General features: G+C 33.6%; 2 protein-coding genes across 2 annotated transcripts; one reads left to right on the forward strand and one right to left on the reverse strand.

Moving 5' to 3' along the window:
- Positions 1 to 6,796: 6,796 nt before the first annotated feature.
- Positions 6,797 to 7,390, forward strand: LOC112032207 (RING-H2 finger protein ATL66). The gene has a single exon (XM_024064969.2). The coding sequence runs from the start codon at positions 6,797 to 6,799 to the stop codon at positions 7,388 to 7,390; it is 594 nt and encodes a 197-aa protein (XP_023920737.2).
- Positions 7,391 to 7,946: 556 nt separating this feature from the next.
- LOC112032208 (protein CHROMATIN REMODELING 35) lies at positions 7,947 to 18,083 on the reverse strand. The gene is made up of 7 exons (XM_065760213.1): positions 17,767 to 18,083; positions 17,555 to 17,676; positions 16,723 to 17,118; positions 11,243 to 11,503; positions 10,528 to 10,686; positions 8,409 to 10,162; positions 7,947 to 8,315 (listed from the first exon to the last, which is right to left on the reverse strand). The coding sequence occupies exons 1-7, from the start codon at positions 18,005 to 18,007 to the stop codon at positions 8,312 to 8,314; spliced, it is 2,937 nt and encodes a 978-aa protein (XP_065616285.1). The 5' UTR covers positions 18,008 to 18,083; the 3' UTR covers positions 7,947 to 8,311.
- Positions 18,084 to 21,547: the final 3,464 nt, after the last annotated feature.

A 21,547-nucleotide genomic window follows, 5' to 3' on the forward strand; every position in this document is an offset into this window, starting at 1 on the left:
ACACAAAGTAAACCTTTATTTTAATAGAACAATACATTTTTCTTTAATTTTTTAAAAAAAAATTCTTGAACCATGATATTTTTATTCTTTGATTAATATTGATTCCTATAATTATTTTTTTAATTCAAGTGCCTAGTAAGTCGGCGGAAATCATAATCCGGAGAGTACAAGGATTAGCTTTTCCGTAAGTATTTTTGAAAGTTTGAGAATTCTATAAATACATGATATATAGCAGTTTAGTCTCTCACATTAATTACTCAGTTGTTTTTGTCCACAGAGCAATGGCTATTACCGAAGTTGTTAAAGTTGAGTTCAAGGAAAGAAGAAGCAGAGAAATCTCAGGAACGCTCCAAGTTTCTTATCACTCTAGATATCAGAAAGGCCACCGGGACCTTGAGTGCGTTCTACACAAAGATGTAGATATTCGAACTATTTCCAGGCCATTGTTTTCCTCATCCACTTTAGCTTGACCTTGGTGGCAACGACCCTCGCAACACACCTCAAACTTGATCCTCAGATGAACAACTTCGTGACTCTCCAGATAGCGTCCCATGCAACAAACTTTATGGTCAAGACACACCCTTTTGGCTATTCCATTATTAAGGCCGAGCTGGAACTCCTTCGGTTTGTAGAGTCGGGGACCGATAACGATGACGATGAAGATGTGGTTATGGTGCTTGCCCTGTATGTTTAGAGGATTTTTCTTCAACAGTTGGGTCGAAGATGCTTATGACGGACTGCTCACATTATTTTCGCAAGTCTTGCTTACTTCCTTGGTTAAAGAAGCAGATTTCTTGTCCCACATGCCGCCGTGGCGTAGTGGATATTGAAAATTGATTTTCTTATTTGTATAACATATAGATCAATATTAATATTTTGAGTACATACTACTGTAAGTTTCTTTAAAAAATATTATTCTCTTTTTTTGTGTGTAATAAAAATATTTAGTATTCTCAAGTTAATCTTACATTAGAAATAAGTATGAGTTAAATAGGTTTAAAGTATGTGGTGTATGTATCAAAGAGTTATGCTCTTTTAGATATACACCACTATAAGTTTCTTTAAAAAATCTTCTCCTATCTCCCTATGTGTATGTTAAAAATATTTAGTATTCTAAAATATATATATATATATATAAAATCAAAAAACTCATGCCAAATAGCTAGATTCAGATTCTCTAGATTTTCTAGGGTAATCTACTTAATAGATTTTCTTAAATCTTAACAATTCTTTAATGATTTAAATTTTGCCATGTTAGTATTCTACTAATAATAATCTTATGGTCCGTTTGGATTGAGGGATAGTAAGAGAGAATAGAGTAGAGTAGAATAGATTTAACACAAAATTAGTTTATTTTTAGCCAATACTACTCTACTCCTCTCCATTCACCTTCCTTCCCCCCTCCATCCAAACAGACCATTAATTGTTTTGTTTGCAACATTATTTTATTATTTTAAAAGTATTATTAGTGGAATGTTAACATGACAGAATTTAGATCCTTAAATCATAAAATAGTGATTAGGATTTAAAGAAATCTATTCGTAGAGTACCCTAAAAAATCTAGAAGATTTGAATCCCATGTTAATATGTACTTTAGAGCAATTGTTAATAAACAATTTTAGAAATCTATTTACAAATGCTAGATTTTTATGTTATAACACATGTTATTATAAGTATTCCAATTTCACAAAATATCAAAAGGCCAAAAGAAAAGTAGGATGAGAGAGAAAATCTGTTAGATTCCAAAAAAAAAAAAAAAAAAATTCTCCTTCTGTGCTCAAGAAAATAGCTTGTATAAGTCGAAAATGCTTAAGATGGTAAGATGAGAAAGGCCTTATAGGGGTTGGTTTAAACTGAACACAGACGGATCTGCAATAGGAATCCTGGGATTGCTGGAGGAGGCGGTGTGCTTAGGGATGATGCAGGTTTATGGGTCAAGGCTTCGCTAGACAAATTGGTCTCACCACCAGCTTCTTGGCTGAACTTTGGGCTCTAAGGGATGGCCTCACTATGTGTCTAGATCTTAGTATTAATGCCTTAGAAATTGATCTGGATGCTGGTAGCTGATCTTATGAACAATGCGGGGTCCTCCAACGCTTCCAACTCCTCTATTGTGGCAGATTGTAGACTCTTGATTTCTAGAATTCCCCAAGTCAAGGTGAGGCATTGCTACCGTGAATCCAATTCCTGTGCAGATGCTCTTGCTCGGCTTGGATCAAAGATGTCTTCTGATTTTTTGTATTTCTCCTCCCCTCCCCCCAGTTTGTTTAGTACTTTTGTTTCAGACCTCTATCGTCTTTATCATTCCAGGCTTTGTCCTGGCAAAGTTGTTTCTTCTCCTTTGCTTTAGTTTATTGAATTCTCCAGTTTACCAAAAAAAAAAAAAAAAGTTCTAGACTACTAGTGCCTAGTAAGTCGGGGAAATCATAATCCGGGAAGTAAAAGGATTAGTTTTCCGTAGAGTATTGAAAGTTGAGAATTCTATAAATACAAGATATATAGCAGTTTAGTCTCTCACATTACTCTGTTGTTTTTGTCACACACAATGGCTATTACCGAAGTTGTTAAAGTTGAGTTCAGAAGAAGAAGCAAGAATCTCAGGAAAGCTCCAGTTTCTTATCACTCTAGATATCAGAAAGGCCACCGGGACCTTGAGTGCGTTCTACCGAGTAGATATTGAACTTTCCAGGCCATTGTTTTCCCACTCTCCACTTTGCTTGACCTTTTGGTCAACGACCCTCGCAACCACCTCAACTTATCCTCTGATAGAACTACTCGTGATCTCCAGATAGCGTCCCATGCAACAAGAATATTGATGGCGCCCAAGGCACACCCTTTTGGCTATTCCATTAAGGCCGAGNCACAAGAAAAAATATTAAAGATGATATTAAAAAAAAAAAGAAAAAAAAAAAAAAATCTACTCCTCCTTTACTGATGGTGAAGAGGGCTAACAATAGCAAATATTACCTTCACTTCACTTCACTCACTCTCCTTTCTAGGTTCAAGTATATTGGGGCCGGGGCTTACCATTCGAGAATATGATTGAAGAAACTGGAAAAGACATTGATAGCAGGTTGGGCAGAGTTATTGAAGTTGACAAACAGTCATGGGAAGCAAGCAGATCAAGCTAAATTTATGTGGGTCAGGGTTGATTTGCCAATTAATAAACCATTAAGAAGATGAGGATACATTACAAATGCAAAAGGGGAAAATTCTAGGTTACATTCAAATATGAGAGATATTACAAATTTTGGGTTACGTTCAAACATATATATGATGCCCACAATGGTACAATGATGTTAGAAATATTACAAATTTTGGTGTCATAAAAAAAAAAAATAAATAAAGCATTCATTTATTATGTAGTTTAAGTCCACAAATTACATTTATTTTTTCACCCTAAAAAAAATTACATTTATTTGCATAGCCATTTCCATTTGTGTGTTTTATGCATGTAGTAGAGTTTGTAAAATTTTTAGCATTTTTCAAGATTGTATAATAATAAGTGGTTAAAAAAAAGTGTTATGTACTATTTTTCTAACTTCCAAAAAGGGTCTCCAATATGTTATATACCAACAAGAACTCAACACAATCAAAAACAATAAACTCTTTCAGGGAAAAAAAATTGTTTTAATGCTTTAATATTTGTAAACCAATATTTTACATGATAGATTGTCAGCATTACTCACATTATCTTTCACATGGACCACACACCAAACAATCTATATCACTTTCTTCACACCAAAATCAAAATTTTATTACAATGCATCACCTTATCTAACCTAGAGTAAACCTTTATTCTAATAGAATAATTTTTTTTTTTTTAATTTTATTCTTGAACCATGATATTTGATTATTTATATGAAATAAAATATTGATTACAACAGTTTTCGTAGAGCCTAAGTTCTAGACTACTGAAAAAGATCTACATGGAAGAACCATGAGAGTTAGCTAGTGATGTTGCAACGGAATTTGGGTGGAATTGGTGCAAAATTTCTATGGTTCTTCCTGCTAAGATCTACATAGAAATAAAGGCCATGCCCTATTCCCGTGTGTCAGAAGAAAAGGTCAAACTTGTATGGGCTGCTTCCTCCAATGGAGAATTTAACCTTACTAGTGCCTACAAACTTGCAACCACTTAGGCTGATTTCGTTCCTCTCTTCAACGGTAGGTGGATTTGGAAGCTGAATCTTCTGCCTAAAATTCAGACATTCATCTGGATGTGCTTACACAAAAGTATTGCTACTCGGGAATGCCTTGCCAAAAGGGTCTTCAGGTTAATCCATTATGTCCTCTCTGCCACCAAGTCCAGAACCAATCTTACATCTTCTTCGAGACTGCCCTATTGCGTCAAATGTTTGGCACCAGCTCAATCCTATAAGTCTTTCTCCTTCTTTCTTCTCTCAAGATTTACATACTTGGCTTGAAGACAACTGCAGAATGGTAAGTAATGCCAGCCTATTCTCTGTTCCGTGGCATACCTTATTTTCCTTTGGTATCTGGACTATTTGGAACCACCGTAATAAGGTGGTTTTCCAAAACCGAGCTCCTTCTCATTCTATTCACCAGGAAATTATTTAGAGGGCTGTGGAATTCTTCTTCTGTGCTCAAGAAAATAGCTTGTATAAGTCGAAAATGCTTAAGATGGTAAGATGAGAAAGGCCTTATAGGGGTTGGTTTAAACTGAACACAGACGGCTTTTGGCTATTCCATTAAGGCCGAGCTGGAACTCCTTCGGTTTGAAGAGTACTCAGTGACCGATAACGATGGCGATGAAGATGTGGATTATGGTACTTGCTCTGTGTGTTTAGAGGATTTCTCTTCAACAGTTGGGTCACAGATGGTTATTACGGACTGCTCACATTTTTATCACGCGTCTTGCTTACTTCCTTGGCTAGAGAGACAAAATACTTGTCCCACATGCCGCCGTGGCGTCGTCGAATAGTGGATCGATGTTGAAGTTTTAATTTCTTGAATTTTTTTTTTTCAGTTGTATAAAAAGCTTTTAGCTTTTTTTTTTCTTCTTCGAGCCATAGTGGATAATGTTGAAGATTGATTTTCTTCCTACATTTTATTTCAATTCTATAAAAAGTTTTTAGCTTTTTATTTTTTTAGATTATGCGTTTTGAATTAATAGATTTTTATTTAACCTTTTACCTCACCCTCTTCTTCTTATCAATGAAATGTAAAAGAAATAGTTTCATGGAAAATTATTGAATACTCTGAGAGTATCATAAATGCGTATTTTTCCATTTCACAGGAATTGTTGGTCATACCATAAATTTAATTAGTGAGAACTATTATTATTTGAGAAGATGAAATACGCATTTATGGTAGTTCGGGTCCTTTGGGACTTTAGGAGTATTCTTTAATTACTTCATTTTCCAACTTCCACTTGTAAATTCATTAATTTCATAAATAAAATGTTTTCTCCATTTAATGTTAGATTTTCATGTGAGATAACATTAAGATTTTGAAGTTTTGTATAAATAGTTTCTCATTTAACCTTTCACCTTATTTTATTATAAGTATTCAAATTTCACAAAATATGATCAAAAGGCCAAAAGAAAAGTAGGAATAGAGAAATATGAAGAGTGAGAAAATAGGTTAGACTCCAAAAAAAGAATAAAAAAATAAATAAAGATTATATTAAAAAAAAAAAGAGGAAAAAAAAATCTACTCCTCCTTTGCTGATGGAGAAGAGGGCTAACAATAGCAAATATTACCCTTACTCACTCTCCTTTAAGGGTTCAAGTATGGGGCTTAACCTTCGAAAATATAACTGAAGAAACTGAAAAAGACATTGGTAGTAGGCTAGGTAGATCAAGCTAAATATATGTGAGCCAAGGTTGATTTGTCGATTGATGAACCATTAAGAAGAGGAGGATACATTACAAATGCCCACAAGGGGGAAATTTCTGGGTTACTTTCAAATATGAGAGATTACAAATTCTGAGCTACGTTCAAATATATATAATGATACCTGTGGAATGGTATAATGATGTTATAGATATTACAAATTTTGGTGTCACAAAAAAAAAATCAACATTTATTATGTAGTTTAAGTCCACCAATTACATTTATTTGCACATCAATTTGCGTGTTTTATGCAATAAAGTTTGTAGAACTTTTAACATTTTCAAGATTGTATAATAATAAGTGGTTAAAAAAAAGTGTTATGTACTATTTTTTTGACTTCCAAAAGGGTTTCCAATATGTTATATATCTAGTATCAACAAAAACTTTACACAATTGAAAACCATATACTCATTTGGGAATTTTTTTTTTTTTTTGATACTTTAATTTTTATAAGTCAATATTCTACCTATAGATCGTAGACATTACTTACATAATCTTTCACATGGGCCAGACACCAAACAATCTATACTATATCACTTTCTTAACATCAAAATCAAAATTTATTACAATGCATTACCTTATTTAATATAAAGTAAACTTTGTTTGTTAATATTGATTCATATTTTTTTTTTTAGTTCACAAAATTTCTAAAATTAAATAAATTTATTTAATTGATATTAAAATGCAATGGTCCTTCTTAGGACAGTTTTCCTAAAGTCCATGTTCTAGTGCCCTAGTAAGTCGGTGGAAATCATAATCCGGAAACTGCAAGGATTAGCTTCTCCGTTAGTCATTAGGAAAGTAGGAGAATTCTATAAATACATATCTAGCAATATTAGTCTCTCTCACCTCTCATTACTTGTTTTGTTTACACCATCAAATACATATTGTCTCTCTCTTTAACTCTCATAACTCAGTTGTTTTGTCTACACCATCAATGGCTATTACCGATCAAGTTGTTAACATTAAATACAGGAAAGGAAAAAGCATAGCGTTGGAAGCCTCAGGAACCCTCCAAGTTTATTACCACACAAGATATCAGAAAGGCCACCGGGACCTCGACGGCGCTCTACACTTGGACGTAGACATTCGAACCTTTTCCGAGCATTTGTTTTCTCTCCAAGTTCCTACTAGGCTACTCTCGTTGCCGGCTTACCACCATGCCTACCTTTTACAAGAGGTCTCGAACACTCTCGCAATGCACCTCGACGTTGATCCTCAGATCAACTACTTCGTGGCTCTCCACATTGCGTCCCAGGCAACAGACTTGCTGACCAAGGCACACCCTTTTGGCTATTCCATTGCAGCCGAGATAGAACTCGTTGACATTGAAAAGTTGGGGACTGATAATGATGATGAAGATGGTGAGGATTTTGGCACTTGCTCTGTGTGTTTAGAGGATTTTTCTTCAACAGTTGGGTCAAAGATGGTTGTGACGGACTGCTCACATTTTTATCACGAGTCTTGCATTCTTCCTTGGTTGATGAGGCAGAATACTTGTCCCACATGCCGCAGTCGCATCTTCGAATAGTGGAGGTTGAAGTTTTATTTTCTTGAATTTTATTTCACTTGTGTAAAAAGTTTGTAGCTTTTTTTTTTTTTTGGTGGCATAGTGGATGTTGAAGATTGATTTTCTTCTTGCATTTTATTTCAGTTTTATAAAAAGTTTCTAACTTTTTTTTTGAGTTTGACATTCTACCCCTGTGGCTTAAGTTTTTTTAAGTTCTATTATTTCATATCTTAAGTTTTTAGTTATTTTTTGAGATTCTACCCTGATTTCAGTTGTATAAAAGTTTTAAACTTAAGATAGGAAATAGTAGAATTTTATATTTCTTTGTTCAATTGTTGTATTATTTTAAAGTCTCTTGACATGTATATTTAGTGTTTTACAAATTAAAAATTATAAAACCTTAAATCTTAAATTTTTAGCCTTCAAAAGTTCACATTTTTTCTTTTTAATAAATACTCCTAAAAAAGGTAAAAAGAAATAATAAGAAGTTTATATTAAAAACCTCAAATGTAAAAACTAAATATTCATCTATGCCTGATTAAAAAAAAAAAAAAAAAAAAAAAAAAAAATCTATCTTGTAAACAGACATTTATTACAGACTGATTCTAGTAACAGTAATGGAAAACTGCCTGTACAAAGACATGTTACATAAACTAAGAGCAATAAGGAAATTGTCGCATGCCAATAAGCATTTGATTGGACATAATCACAGACTCCATTGGAGAGATTATGCTCATCGCAAAGAAAGAAGAACCAGAAAAAGCAGTTTAAAATGGATTACTGAAAAAGCATTAAAAAACTGTTAGTTTCAAAAACTACATTTTAGTTCATGAAAGCATACACAAACTAAGTATGAACAGATGAAGATTCTCACTCAGGCAGATCGAAAGTAAGAAATACTTGAGCCTACTCCAGCGTTCAGACCTAGAATGATGCTAGGATCTACCTGAAAAATATATAGAAAAAAAGTTAAGAGCAGAACTATTTTGTATTCATGTCTGGATCATGACAGTGGACAAAGATGGATGTGCATACAAACCTTTTGTACAGAACCCTTACATCTTCCCCTAACTGTGAACTTTCCAAGAAGAGATCACAGCACTCTTTTACATCAATAGTCTCCACTTCAAAATCCCCATAACCACAATGCTCATCCCATTCGAACCACGTCTTCGAAATTAATTCCTTCTTGAAGCAAATGCTGTGATCTTCCTCCTCAAGTGAATCAGCTGCCACCAATCTATATACAAACACTTTCTTCTTTTGACCTGGTCGAAATGCACGACCTATAGCTTGGCGGGTCACTGAAGGATTCAGATGAATGTCCATTATTATAACACGGGACGCCCCAACCAAAGAAATACCCTCCCCACATGCCTTGATCGAGCCAAAGAACACTCTGGCATCAGGTGAATTGTTGAACTGCTCCATGGACCATTCGCGATGGTCAGAACTTGAATCACCTGTAATCACAAAGAGTTCTCTTCCAACACTCCAGCCCTTCATTTTCACTGCTAATCTCTCCAGAAATTTTAAGGGTAGGAGATACTGACTGAAAACCAGTAGCTTCTCTCCAGCAGATTCACATAAGCTAAGCATATTGAGAAAGAATTTTGCTTTCACTCCCTCACTCACATCTAGTTTCCCTATCATCTTATCCACCATATGATCAGATGTGGACTGATTCTCTGAGAAAGAATTCAGTTTTGGGTGAAGATAGACAGCACTCCCAACAGAGCTTATCTTGAAATTCCTCGCCATCTTCTTTAGTTTCTGCACTTCAAGCTTCTGTCTTGAACTAAGATTCAGTATTACAGTAAAGTCAACAAGACCAGGAAGCTCATCTAGGAAATCCCCTTTATAGTAGTGAAGGATCTTGCTAGTCATCTCGCGCAGATCTTGTATGACTGTCACTTTCCTTCTAAAATCTTGGTCCTTCTGTAAAGTGTGCTCAACCAAGTCATAGAAGGCTGAATCAGAACCTGCTTTGAACTGCTTTCTTGCACCTGGTATATCTACTCTACTCATGATACGCTTCACAAGAGACTTAGAGGTTTCCCTTCGCAGAAACTTTGGTCGAACAAGATTGATGATGTTGAACACTTCTTTGACGTGATTTTGGTAGAGGGTTCCTGACAGTACAACCTTTCTAAGTGTCTGAACTTTCGCAAGGGACTGCAACACGTCGGTGTTCTCATTTCTCGGAGTGTGGCCTTCATCCAGAATAAGAATTGAAGGAACCTTAAGAAGTATCTCTTGACATGAAGTGGAGATCTCGCTGTTTCCATCATCACAAACAATAGTTGAAAATTGTTTGTAACCAAGAAATAGGATGCTCTTATGCTCTACCCACTTATGCAACACCTCCAGTTGCTGAGATCGATTTTCTGCTTTAGCAGTGTAAAAATCATACAGTGGAATATCCTCTACTTGCCATGTCTTGAACTCCTTTTTCCATGTTGCCAAGATTCCTTTAGGAAGCACAACCAGTGGTCTAGCCTGTGGATATTTTCCCAGGAAACTTTGCATAAAGCTGATTATCATAAATGTCTTTCCGGATCCAGGAGCATGGGCCAAGATACAGCCCCCAGGATTATCACCCACCAAGTTGCTAACAAGAAAATTGAAACCCTCCTCCTGATGAAGTTTCATTTGCCTCATATGCCTTGGATGGGCAGAGATATCAGTTGCTGTCAGATCATCTTCAGAAAATTTAACTCCAACCATCTCAGTTGAGTCTATGTCTTTGCCATTCCAAGAATCAGAAATGTGTGTTCGAGTACTCCTTTTGTGCTGAAATAAAATGGAAATAATGATCAGAAAGGCTATTGGATTCCCAAAAAAAGACATTAGTTAACAAGGTATCAAAATATCCCAATATTGACTCAAGCATATCCATTTATTACTGATGATTTTAATTTCAGAACCAGAAGTCAATAATATTAAGCATCAATTAAGAGATCAAATTTTATCATAAAGATAACAGCAACTATAACGCTGGTATTTAGATATTAACAAAAACAAAGGCACCAGTTAGAACATCCAATTGCAATTTTAATTCTAATTCCATGCACACAGAGCTGGTGCAGCCAAATTAGCAAACTAAAGGAGTACAGTAATATAAAAATTGAATAAATACACCAACAGAAAAATCTCACCTTATTGTACTGGAACTCAAATATGGTCTCAATTCCTCTGTCAATAACCCCGCAAATGCGACAAAGATAACCAAGATCATCCTTTAAAACAAAAGAATGATCACAGTCCTCCTCACTTTCTCTCACTTCTACATCAGATGAAGGATCTAGAGCAAAATTCTAGTGAGCCAACATAAGATTAATGAAATATTAGAGTCAATAATGAAAAGTCATTTATAAGTTTATAAATATTTCCCATAAGCAAAAGAGTCTTTCTCCAGTCTATTAAATTAATAAGGTAGACAACCATGCGCCTATTTTCTAGTTTTTGGTAATGCCAAGCATACACCTCAAAGTGAAACCTAGATTCTCATGATTGGGTATGAGTAATATTTCCTCAGCTTGTGTGGAAATTTCCATTCATAATAAATGAGCTGAATTTTAGTGAAGTTCTTGTTCCAAAATTACCCCCCACCCCAAGAAAAAAAATTTGAAAGTAAAATATAAATGTAAAGACAAACTAGAAAAGAGCTAATGTAATGCAAAGATAGCTGAGAAAAAATTACAGGGAAAAAGGTTTAACAGAAAAAAATATCTTGGATGTATGTTAAACTGGGCCTCTTATTCTGATATCATGTTAAATTACCTATTATCCCAAAAGCTTAAACTATTCGAATATGGTAAATTTAATCATTTAACCAATACTTATAACAAGAATGATTATACATAATTGTACCTTTGAACATTCCAATGCCATTGACATCTCCTTCCAAAGATCTTGCAGCCCATCATTTTCAGTTTCAGTTTGATAATTGTCTTCATCTTCTACGCCAACATAAACACCTTTTTCTTTCTTGATTTCAAGTTCACCTCTAGCTTCTTCTTGTTGAGTTCCGACTTTTGTGGGGGAACTACGTGGTTGAGCTCCACCTTTTGCAGGGTAACTAAGTGATTGAGCTCTGCCTTTTGCATGGTTACTAAGTGGAACATGATAGTCCTACCAATAATGGAAGAATAGGATAGATATGTCATTAGAACAATAAATTGCACTAATTATGAAATTCTAGGAACAAAAAAATAATGTCCTTTTGCTGATTCTGACCATTAAATTTGCAAATGGTAACACCTAAACTGAAGCACCCAAACTGAAAATAAAATAACACCCAGCATATTGAAAATGAGATGAAATTTCATGCAATTAATTACAAAAGAACACAAATGGAAAGAGTAACTTATAAATCATATTTCACATAGTTAAAAACATACAGAAATAAAAACCCTTCCCGGGGAAAAAGGGGAACAGAAATAGAAAACAGAACCAAATCATTGACAAACACACACACCCAGCCACAAAATTAACATTCCGACACAGGTTAAGAATTAAAATATTCTGTGCGGGATGGTCAAACAGATTGTCTAGTAAGGCTCCAGGAGAATATTATTATTGGACCAGGTCATCAGGCTTGAGCAGATGTGCTAATCCCATGTCAAAACAAACCATAACAGTGCTGCTCTATCAAAGACAATGCATTTAAAGATCCCACATGAGCAACTTCTAATGTCAAGGAAATGCAAAGACTAGAAATATCATTGCATTACATATTGTACGTATACACTTCACTGATACAGTAAACTTATTCACACCAAAACTGTTGCTTACTAGAGGCATTGCATTACGTTCTCATGTTGCAGAAGACAAATTTATGGTAAAAATGTTCACTTCACTAATAAAAGGCATAAAATGTTTTTGGGCATGAGATAATGCATGGTAAAAATGTTCACATCACTATTAAAAAGCATAAAATGTTTTTGGCCTTAGATTGCACTATATTTTGTCTACATAGTGAATGAATGAACTCCAGCTTGCAATTTTATAAAAATTAATTCGAACCATCAACTCATGCTGAGAAAAAAGTATGGTTAGAAACAACATTTGATACAGCAAATTACAAAACTCATGCATTTGAGGTATGTTGCCACCCAAAATCAATAGATCCACCTTTTACACTACTTTGGGAAGAGAACATGCACTGCAAATCTCCACTTGATTCAAGGGAAAAAAAAAAAATTTTGGTTGGGAAAATAACTTGTTTTCTAGAAAACAATTTCCCAAAAATGACTAGTTTTCTGTGTATAATTACAATCTTGAAAATGAGCCCCAAAAAAAACATTTTCTGTTGTTTGACTGACACAAAAATCAGGAATATTTCTTGTAATTCAAATGATTACATGAATAATAACCTTCACATCAAGAGCCTTGAATTTCAGTAGTATTGCCTGGTCTCCTTTACGAGGACAGTCAGGGTTCACCCCCCACCCTGACCCCCCCAATTGTTGGAAACAATTAAAATTAAATAATTTTTTTTAAAAAAAAGTAGAAATAAAGGGATTGGTTCACAAAAATTCCCTTTGTTTTAATAATAAATTAAAGAAAGGGAATTTTTGTGAACAAACTCCCCCCCCCCCTCCTGGGCGCGGCGAGTGTGATGAGTGATGAAATATTTTCTTGTAATTCAAATAATTACATGAACAAAAACCTTCACACCAAAGAACTTGTAATTCAGTAGCATCAGCAGTGTTTGGTCTCCTTTATGAGGAGAACCCCACGTTTAGCCACCGACTTGTAGTAACAACTGAATTAAAACAAGAAAAAAAAAAAAAAAAAAAACAAAACAAAACAAAACGGTGGGGATATTTCAGAGCTTCAAATGGAGAAAACATACCTCAAATTCAAAATGTTTGCCAAAAAAAGGGTGGGGGGGGGGGGAAATGGATTGGTTTGAGAAAAAAAAAAAGTATTTTTAAAGAAAAAAAAAAAACAATTAGTCTTTGAAGAGAAAGAAGCTTGTGTAGTACAAACACATAAACTAGATACAAATATGGTGGAATGCATGCATATCAGAAATAAGCTTAAAGCTTAATCTAGATACCTTTTAGATGATTTTTCAACTTAGGATTATATCTCTATATGGCATGCGTCCGACATGCATCTCATTCATATCCACATGCATCAAATATAAAAGGGTCTCCTTTAGGGAAGTATTCATCCTTCGGAAGAAATGTGCTTGTGCAAGGTAGAAATGACTTAGAAGAACATGTGATATATTAGGAATTTTGTTATTTTCCTTAATGAGATAAATTTTAATGTTAACCATTCAGATTGCAAAAGACCTTCATTTTTAATGCATCTAACAAACTCAGCAGACAAGTTGGTGTCCCTTATTTATTTAATCATTTTATAATCTTTTGAGCTTAGGAATATAATGGCAATTGTTATTGAAATTGTTTTTAATAAGTAAAACACAATAATAAACTTGTTGAATAATTACACCATCAGTTCTATCAACATGAATGTACTGGATAGTAAATGGATTATGAAATAGCATGAGCACATTGGATGACAATTTTAAATTATATGACTGGAAAATGAATGATGTAAAATGGTGTTTCATATTTTTTTATGAATAAGATAATTTTATTCAAAAGCAAGAATAGATCAAATACATAATACACTTACTGGAAACTCGAAAGAATTACAATCTCAAACTCAAGAGGGTCTGCAAAGTCCAAAATTTAAACATTTTATAAATGAGAGAGTTCTTGATCTCAGGTGATCTTGAAAGTTGCAAGTATTGTGGGCATAACAAGCCAAGTAACCAAACAATCTTTTGGATGAGTCAAATTCTCTCCTTTCATTTATACCTACAATAACTATCCTTTGGAGGAACCACTACAAGAACCAACCGTAGAGATCAACTTTGAACCATTCCTATGCCTAATGAGCCAAATCATCTTTTTTCATTTATACCTACGAGAACCACTGCAGTCTTTAAACGAGCCAAATCATCTTCTTTCATTTATCCCTACCAGAACCACTACATTCTTTAAACTAAAGTCAAACTTCTGACAGTGACTAGTTCCAAATCATAGCATAAAAGAAATAATAAGAATCCAATTCATTAATGTATTCCCTTAATTTTCTGCAAATGCTTACTAATCAATAGAACCTAAACTAGCATGTCAGGGTCATCCTCAAATAATATTGAAAAAACACCAAAAAATTCCAGGCATTTGCAAAACTGCATATCAAAGCAAAGAAAAAGGAGGCAATCTAACAGAAAATGGCAGCCACACTAGTCTATATGTTTTAAGAAGCAAGATGAATAAATAAATCACATGAAAACTCTTAATCTGATGTATAACAAATCAAATGCAGATACCTTAGGTAATTCTAATGCGACTATCACCCCATTCCACATATTCACCAGACCATCATCTTCAGCATCTGTTAGAAGGTTATGTTCCCTTTCTGATGAGAATGGTTATTGTCTTCCTCAATCACCATATCCTCTCCTGAGCCATCATATATATCTTTATCTATCCTCATATCAATTTCATCAGTAATATTTCTTACCTTTTTTCTGGGAGCTTTGCTTTGCTTATATTCCAGCCTATCATTTACATTATTAGTTTCATAATTACTTTCTTTCTCCCAAAATGACAGGTGACTGTTCTCCTCAACCACTACATCTTCGGCACCAAAGTTTCCACCTTTATCTATCCTAATATCAAATTTACCATTTATGCTTTCAACTTTATCCCTTACAGCTTTGCTCCTTAGAATATCCTGAACCAGAATATAATAATCACACCAATTACAATGAAGCAAAGAAAAAAAGAAAAGAATAATAATGCAAAAGAAACTCAAAAGCAAGAATATTTTAGTTTTAGCACAAGTAATAATGATCTTCCTAATTCAACAAAGGGATTCCACATAATGTGTTACATATCACTTGCTGAACACATCTTAAACAAGGTGATTGTTCAGCTGATAAGTTTAAGTTAGACCCCCTGCACTATTTTTAATATGGTAGTTAGCCAGCAATGGTTAGACAAAGGGGTAGTGATGCTGGACAATATCAAATGGGGTATAAAGGAGAAAACTGAACAAAAGGAAAATGATAAAACCCACCGACGTGGAATCAGCACCCAGCAATTGGAAATTTTCCAATTCAAAATTTCATGTCATCAAGTCTCCCTTACATGTTTATTGGAGCCTTTTTTAAATAGGCTTTCAAAGAGTACATCAATAAGGAAAGTAATTCAAACATAAAACATAACCACAAAATCCTAACCAACAGTAACAACCAAATTTTAAAAGAAAACTAATTCAAAAAATAAAATCTAGATTCTCAAAGGAAATTTGAAAGAAAAAATTATGAAGTAATTCTGGTGCTCCTTGCATCAGGTAGCCAACCATAGCTCTTCAGAAAGTTATCAAAGCAAAAAAATGGAGGCAATATTTACAGAAAATGGTGGCCGCACTAGTCTATATGTTTTAAGCAAGATTAATGAAAAAATGACGTGAAAAGTCTTAATATCATGAATAACAAGTCAAACAAAGACATTTTGCGACATTCTAGTGCAATTTTCATCTTCTTGCATATATTTGCCAAGCCATAATCTTCAGCATCCATTTAAAGATTATGTTTCTCTTTCTGATGAGTTTGGTGATTGTCTTCCTCAATCACCATATCATCTCCTGAGCCAACATACGTACCTTTTATCTATCCTGATCAATTTCATCAACCACATTTCTCACCTCTTTTCTTGGAGCAATATTTCGTATATCTTCCAGCCTATGATCTACAGTATAAGTTTCATAATTACTTTCTTTTTCCTGAAATAACCAGAGACTTTCTTTCTCAATCATTACATTCTCTGCACCAAAATTGCCACTTTATCAGTCCTAATAGCAAACTTTACTAATCATGCTTTCTACTTGTTCCTTTACGACTTTGCTCTATAGAAGATCCTGAACCAAAAAGTATCATAATCATGCCAATAAATAATATGCCGCAAAGAAAAAATATGGATAGGACAGGAATAACAGGGCAAAGGAATTCCACAAAGAAATATAAGTTGGTCAGTTGCTTTGAACGCATGTTTAGGTAACTCTTCAGCTGATAAGTTTAGACCACCTGCACTATATTTTGTATTTGGTCATTAGCCAGCAATGGTTTACAAAGGAAGGTAGCAAAAAAGAGATCACAAAACATTTGCAGAACTTCAAACCTAAGTTATTAAAGGAAAGAAAATGGAGGCTATTTTTACAGAAAAAGGAAGCCACACTAGTCTATATGTTTTGAGAAGCAAGATTAATGAATAAATGACATGAAAACTCTTAATATAAAGATTAACATCAAACACAGATACCTCAGAAAATTCTGATGTGACTGCCATCTTCTTGCATATATTCTCCAGACCATTGTCTTCAGCATATGTTTGAAGATTATGTTCCTCTTTTTGATGAATTTGATGATTGTCATTCTCAATCACCACATCATTTCCAGAGCCATCATATTCATCTTTTTCAATCATGATATCAAATTTACAAGACACATTTCGTACCTCTTTGCTCAGAGCTTTTCTTTGTATATCTTTCAGGCTATGGTCTACAGTATTAGTTTCATAATTACTTTCTTTTTCCTGAAATGGCTGGTGACTATCATCATCAACCTTTACATCATCTTTTGCACCAAACTTACTAATATCAACTTTTCCATTCATGCTTTCTACTTGTTCCTTTACAACTTTGCTCTTTTGAATATTCTGAACCAAAAATCATAACAGCACCATTTAATATAAGGCAATGAAAATCAATTAGCGAGGACAATGAACAATGAAGCAAAGGATACTTAAATGCAAGAATATATTAGTTCAGCATAAGTAATAAATATCTTCCTAGTTCAACACAGGCATTCCACAGTCAGTTATATAAGTCTGTCAACTTGCTTTGAGCACATGTTATACAAGGTAACTCTTTAGCTGATAAGTTTAGACCCCTTGCATTTCTTTTAGGTCATTAGCCAGCAATCATTACACAAACGAAAGTAGCCTTACCCTATACTTACAATAAACTTTATCAGCCCTAGTGAAAGCAGGACATAATCCCAGGTCTCTAGTACAAACACCTTGGTAGAGAAGCCCTTGCAGTGCTGCACTGTCAGGCATGCAAGTATCAGTTACATGTACAGGAAAAACTTACCATGGAATCCTTCGTGATAAGTTTTCCAACAGGCTCCAACACAACCTTCTGGTATATATTAGAACGCCTCCGATGTTCACTGTCTTCATCATCTGAACTAAGATCTACAACAGTTGGAACTACTGCAGGGGCATCAATCAACATACAGTCATCCTCTACATCAATGATATTTTTATGTGTGAGATGAGTGGCCCTCTGATTCACTAACTTACCGGGCTCTTTACTCCGGTTGTTTGGCACATTTGAACGTGTAAAGGGAAGCCTAGAATTTCTTGCAACATCATGTTTCAGCAATTGTGACCTTCGTGCACAAAGGGCCTCTATTTCTTTCCCCACACTTCCAAACATACTTGTATCCACCACTTGCACCAAATTGGGAGTGTCAGATGGTTCCAAATCATTATGAATTCTTGATGTGGCCTGTTGTTGCTTGTGTTTAAAATTATCATGCATAGTCACAGGATATGATCTCTGGCCATAATCTCTTCCTTCATAACTTATTTTCAATCTTTTGTATACCTTGGAATGCAACTCTATTTTCAACATAAAAATCATCAGAATCTTTTTCCCTCGATAATCAAATCATCAGAATTTTAGAAGCTCAACACCAACAGAAACAATCAAATAGAAGCATTATGGAACCAAAAAAGGTTCATAAGACTTCATCATAACTAGTCCCAGTACATCATAAACAAAAGAAACCAATGTCATAATAAATTTGGACCAAAATAAACACCTTTGCCATAACTGGAAAGATCCTAAAAGGCAAGTTTTATATACCCTTCATAATTAACAACAATAGAGAGAGTATATCAAAGCACAGCAATGATTGCAGATTTACAAATACATAAAATTTATTCAGTAAATTACAATGTACATACTGCTGAAACGATTTTTGTGAAAATTGCAATTTCATCATTGTATCTGATGTGTTGCATTATCAAACATGTACACACAGCTACGGAGTTTCAAACATATCCCACAAGACAATATACAAGCAATTTGCCAGCATAAGTGGTAGAGCATGTTGTAGACGCCTGTTAATCATTCAAGGGTTGACTGCAAAATATAACTTTAATGACGATAAAGCCTTATATTTCTCTCAACTCATGACCAATGAAAACTCAATTAGCTCCATTCAATTTAATTTAATATATAGTTTGAGAAAAATCTTCCTGTAAAGGGATACTCTCAGAGATTCTACTCATCTCACTGTAAAGGGGGATCATGCAGAAAATTATTTGATTAGTAAGTTACTCACAACTCTGTGCGTACTAAACTCACAAACTTAGTTTCCACACATTCTATGGATTTTGAACTCACGACCTCACTCTCCACATTCTTGTCAAAACGAAAGTATCATTTGAGCTAGAGCTCACTGGGCTATAACGAAAGTCACAGCCATTGCACGAACCTCCCACTTTTAGCGATTGATAGACAGCAATACAGCATTACCGAATTTTCTTTTGCAAAACTTTTTTCCCAGGAAATAGTTTTCTCCTAGAAAAACATAGCCTTGTACCAACTTTCTTCTACATGTACAAAATGGAACATGCTTAAGAAAATAGAAAGTAAAAAAAAAAAAAAAAAAAAAGGTCATACACACAGTAGCTAGATAACACATAACATGATAAAAAAAAAAAACAACCAAAATGTGCATAACCAGGAATCCAAAATAGACAAAACTAAAAGGAAACCAACAATTTATTATAACAAACCGATAAAGCCAAATGGGTTTTGTAATAACTTGCCTGGAGCTGAACTTGGATAATTAATATCTGGGTCCATAGCTCACTATTCAATAAATCAATAAAAAGAGTCAATATAATATTATAAATTCTTTCTTGACAAAGAAGGAAAGAACAAAAACTTAACATGCTTAAATCAAAACTACATTAAATATATCATCATTTTTCTCTATTCCTTATTATACCCAAAAAAAAACCATATAGCTTTATTACATTATGAAAAATTTAAAGAAATCAAAACAAAAAAAAAAAGTATAAAAAACTCACAACTTTCTTCCTTCTCTGTTTTTCTGAGAGATTCTGTTGTATTGTGTAGAGAGGTCTGTGTCTTCAAGTTTCAATCAGCAAAATCTAAAGTGGGTCCCCATGCATTTGACGTGGCCATCAGCTGATATTTAAAAAATAAATAAAGTTCTTACCATTTTTAAAAAAATTGAGAAACCCATATAACAATAAATTTTAATGTTGCAAGATTTTGTTGTGTCTATGAAGTGTTCTATTTTTTTTATTATGATAATAAATTTTAATGTTGCGAGATTTTGTTGTGTTTTTGAAGTGTTTCTATTTTTTTATTATAAAAAAATAAACAAATGTAAGATTTGGGTAATCTCTTGATGAAATGAAATAGGCAATATAAACTGGATTTAAAGGGGGTCATGGTTGAAACCTTCAAAGGCTAAAACGGCGCAGTTGGATGCTTATTTTTTTGGTGAATTGGTAGAATATTCAAAATTGATATAATTTTTTAGTTTTTCCTCCTTTGTGCCAAACTGTTATTCTCTAAAACTGATATTTAATTTTTCATGGTTTAAATTAAATAATTACTATAAATTAAAAATATTTATTTTTTGAAATTTCAAATGACAAAAAAAAAAATCTTAAACAATTTATTTCCCTAAAAATAGAAGGAAAAAATAAACAGTTAGTAATAGGTAAGTTAATATTGTTCAAAATAATCTTAAACAAATAAGAGAAATTCATGTTAATTATGTGTTCTCTTAATAACTACTTACATTAGCCATAACCTTTTTTGCTAAGAGTTTTGTAACTTTTTTTTTAGTTTTATGAGAATAATCTTGTAATTGGTATTGCCTGATTTCGTTAATAAAAAGAACCAATGTTTGAATCCCCTTTCTCACTTAATGTAACAACTAAATTATTTATAAAAAATAAAATAAATAAATAAATAATTGGGGGATGCGGGAGAGGGCTCTTTTTCAAATCATTTGTAAATTGTAATGAGTAATGACACAAAATTAGGGATGGAGTGAGAAGTTCATCTTGGGGGAGAATATAAATTTTGGAACCAAAAATGAAAAATATACAAAGATTTAAGGGACAAAATTGCAAAATGCTCCTTTTGGACAAACTAAGTAGCGTTTTGTCCTCTTTCTCAAACTAATTAGGGAAATTCCCCACTTTTGAAACTCGATTTTCTCAAAATCGAGTTATTAAAAAAAAAAAATTCTGGAGCCTTATAGCGGCGTTTTCAAAGACCTATAGTGACGGTTTCAGGGCCTATAGTGACGTTTTATAATTCGACTTCCAATAAATCGAGTTATAGGCAATTTTTTTAATTTTTTTACCTATAACTCGATTTTATATAAATCGAGTTACAAAACGCCATTATAGGTCTTGAAAACGTCACTATAGGCTCCTTAAAAACACCGCTATAGGGCCTAAATCGATTTTGAGAAACTCGATTTAAAAAAAAAAAGGGCATTTCCCTAATTAGTTTGAGAAAGAGGGCAAAACGCTGCTTAGTTTGCCCAAAATGGGCATTTTGCAATTTTGTCCAAGATTTAAGACTAAATTAATACATGAAAATTAAAACTAATATCTATGAATAAAATAAAACAAAATAATTGTATGTTAAATCATTTCAAATCAATCATCTATCAAAATTTTCTAACAGTTTTTGTTTTTTAATCTCAAAAGTCATATATCGGTGATTCTAAACTAAATTATGCATCCCTTTCAATATATATAATCAAAGAGTTCTTTAGAAAACCATCATTAATTACTTTTTGTTACAAAATTTAGTTTTGACAATATCCACTATCTTCCATAGCTGAAAATTCTTGTTTTGTAGTTGCAATAACAAAAATAAGAGTAAGCATAATTGCAACTACTCTATAAGCAAATTGATAGGATGTTGATTTTCTTTTCCTACCAAACATTGGCAGAGTTAATATATATATATATATATATGTGTGTGTGTGTGTGTATGCTCGTGTGTATAGTG

This window comes from Quercus suber, unplaced genomic scaffold (assembly GCF_002906115.3).
Source record: "Quercus suber isolate HL8 unplaced genomic scaffold, Cork oak 2.0 scaffold_357, whole genome shotgun sequence".
Lineage (NCBI taxonomy): Eukaryota > Viridiplantae > Streptophyta > Magnoliopsida > Fagales > Fagaceae > Quercus > Quercus suber.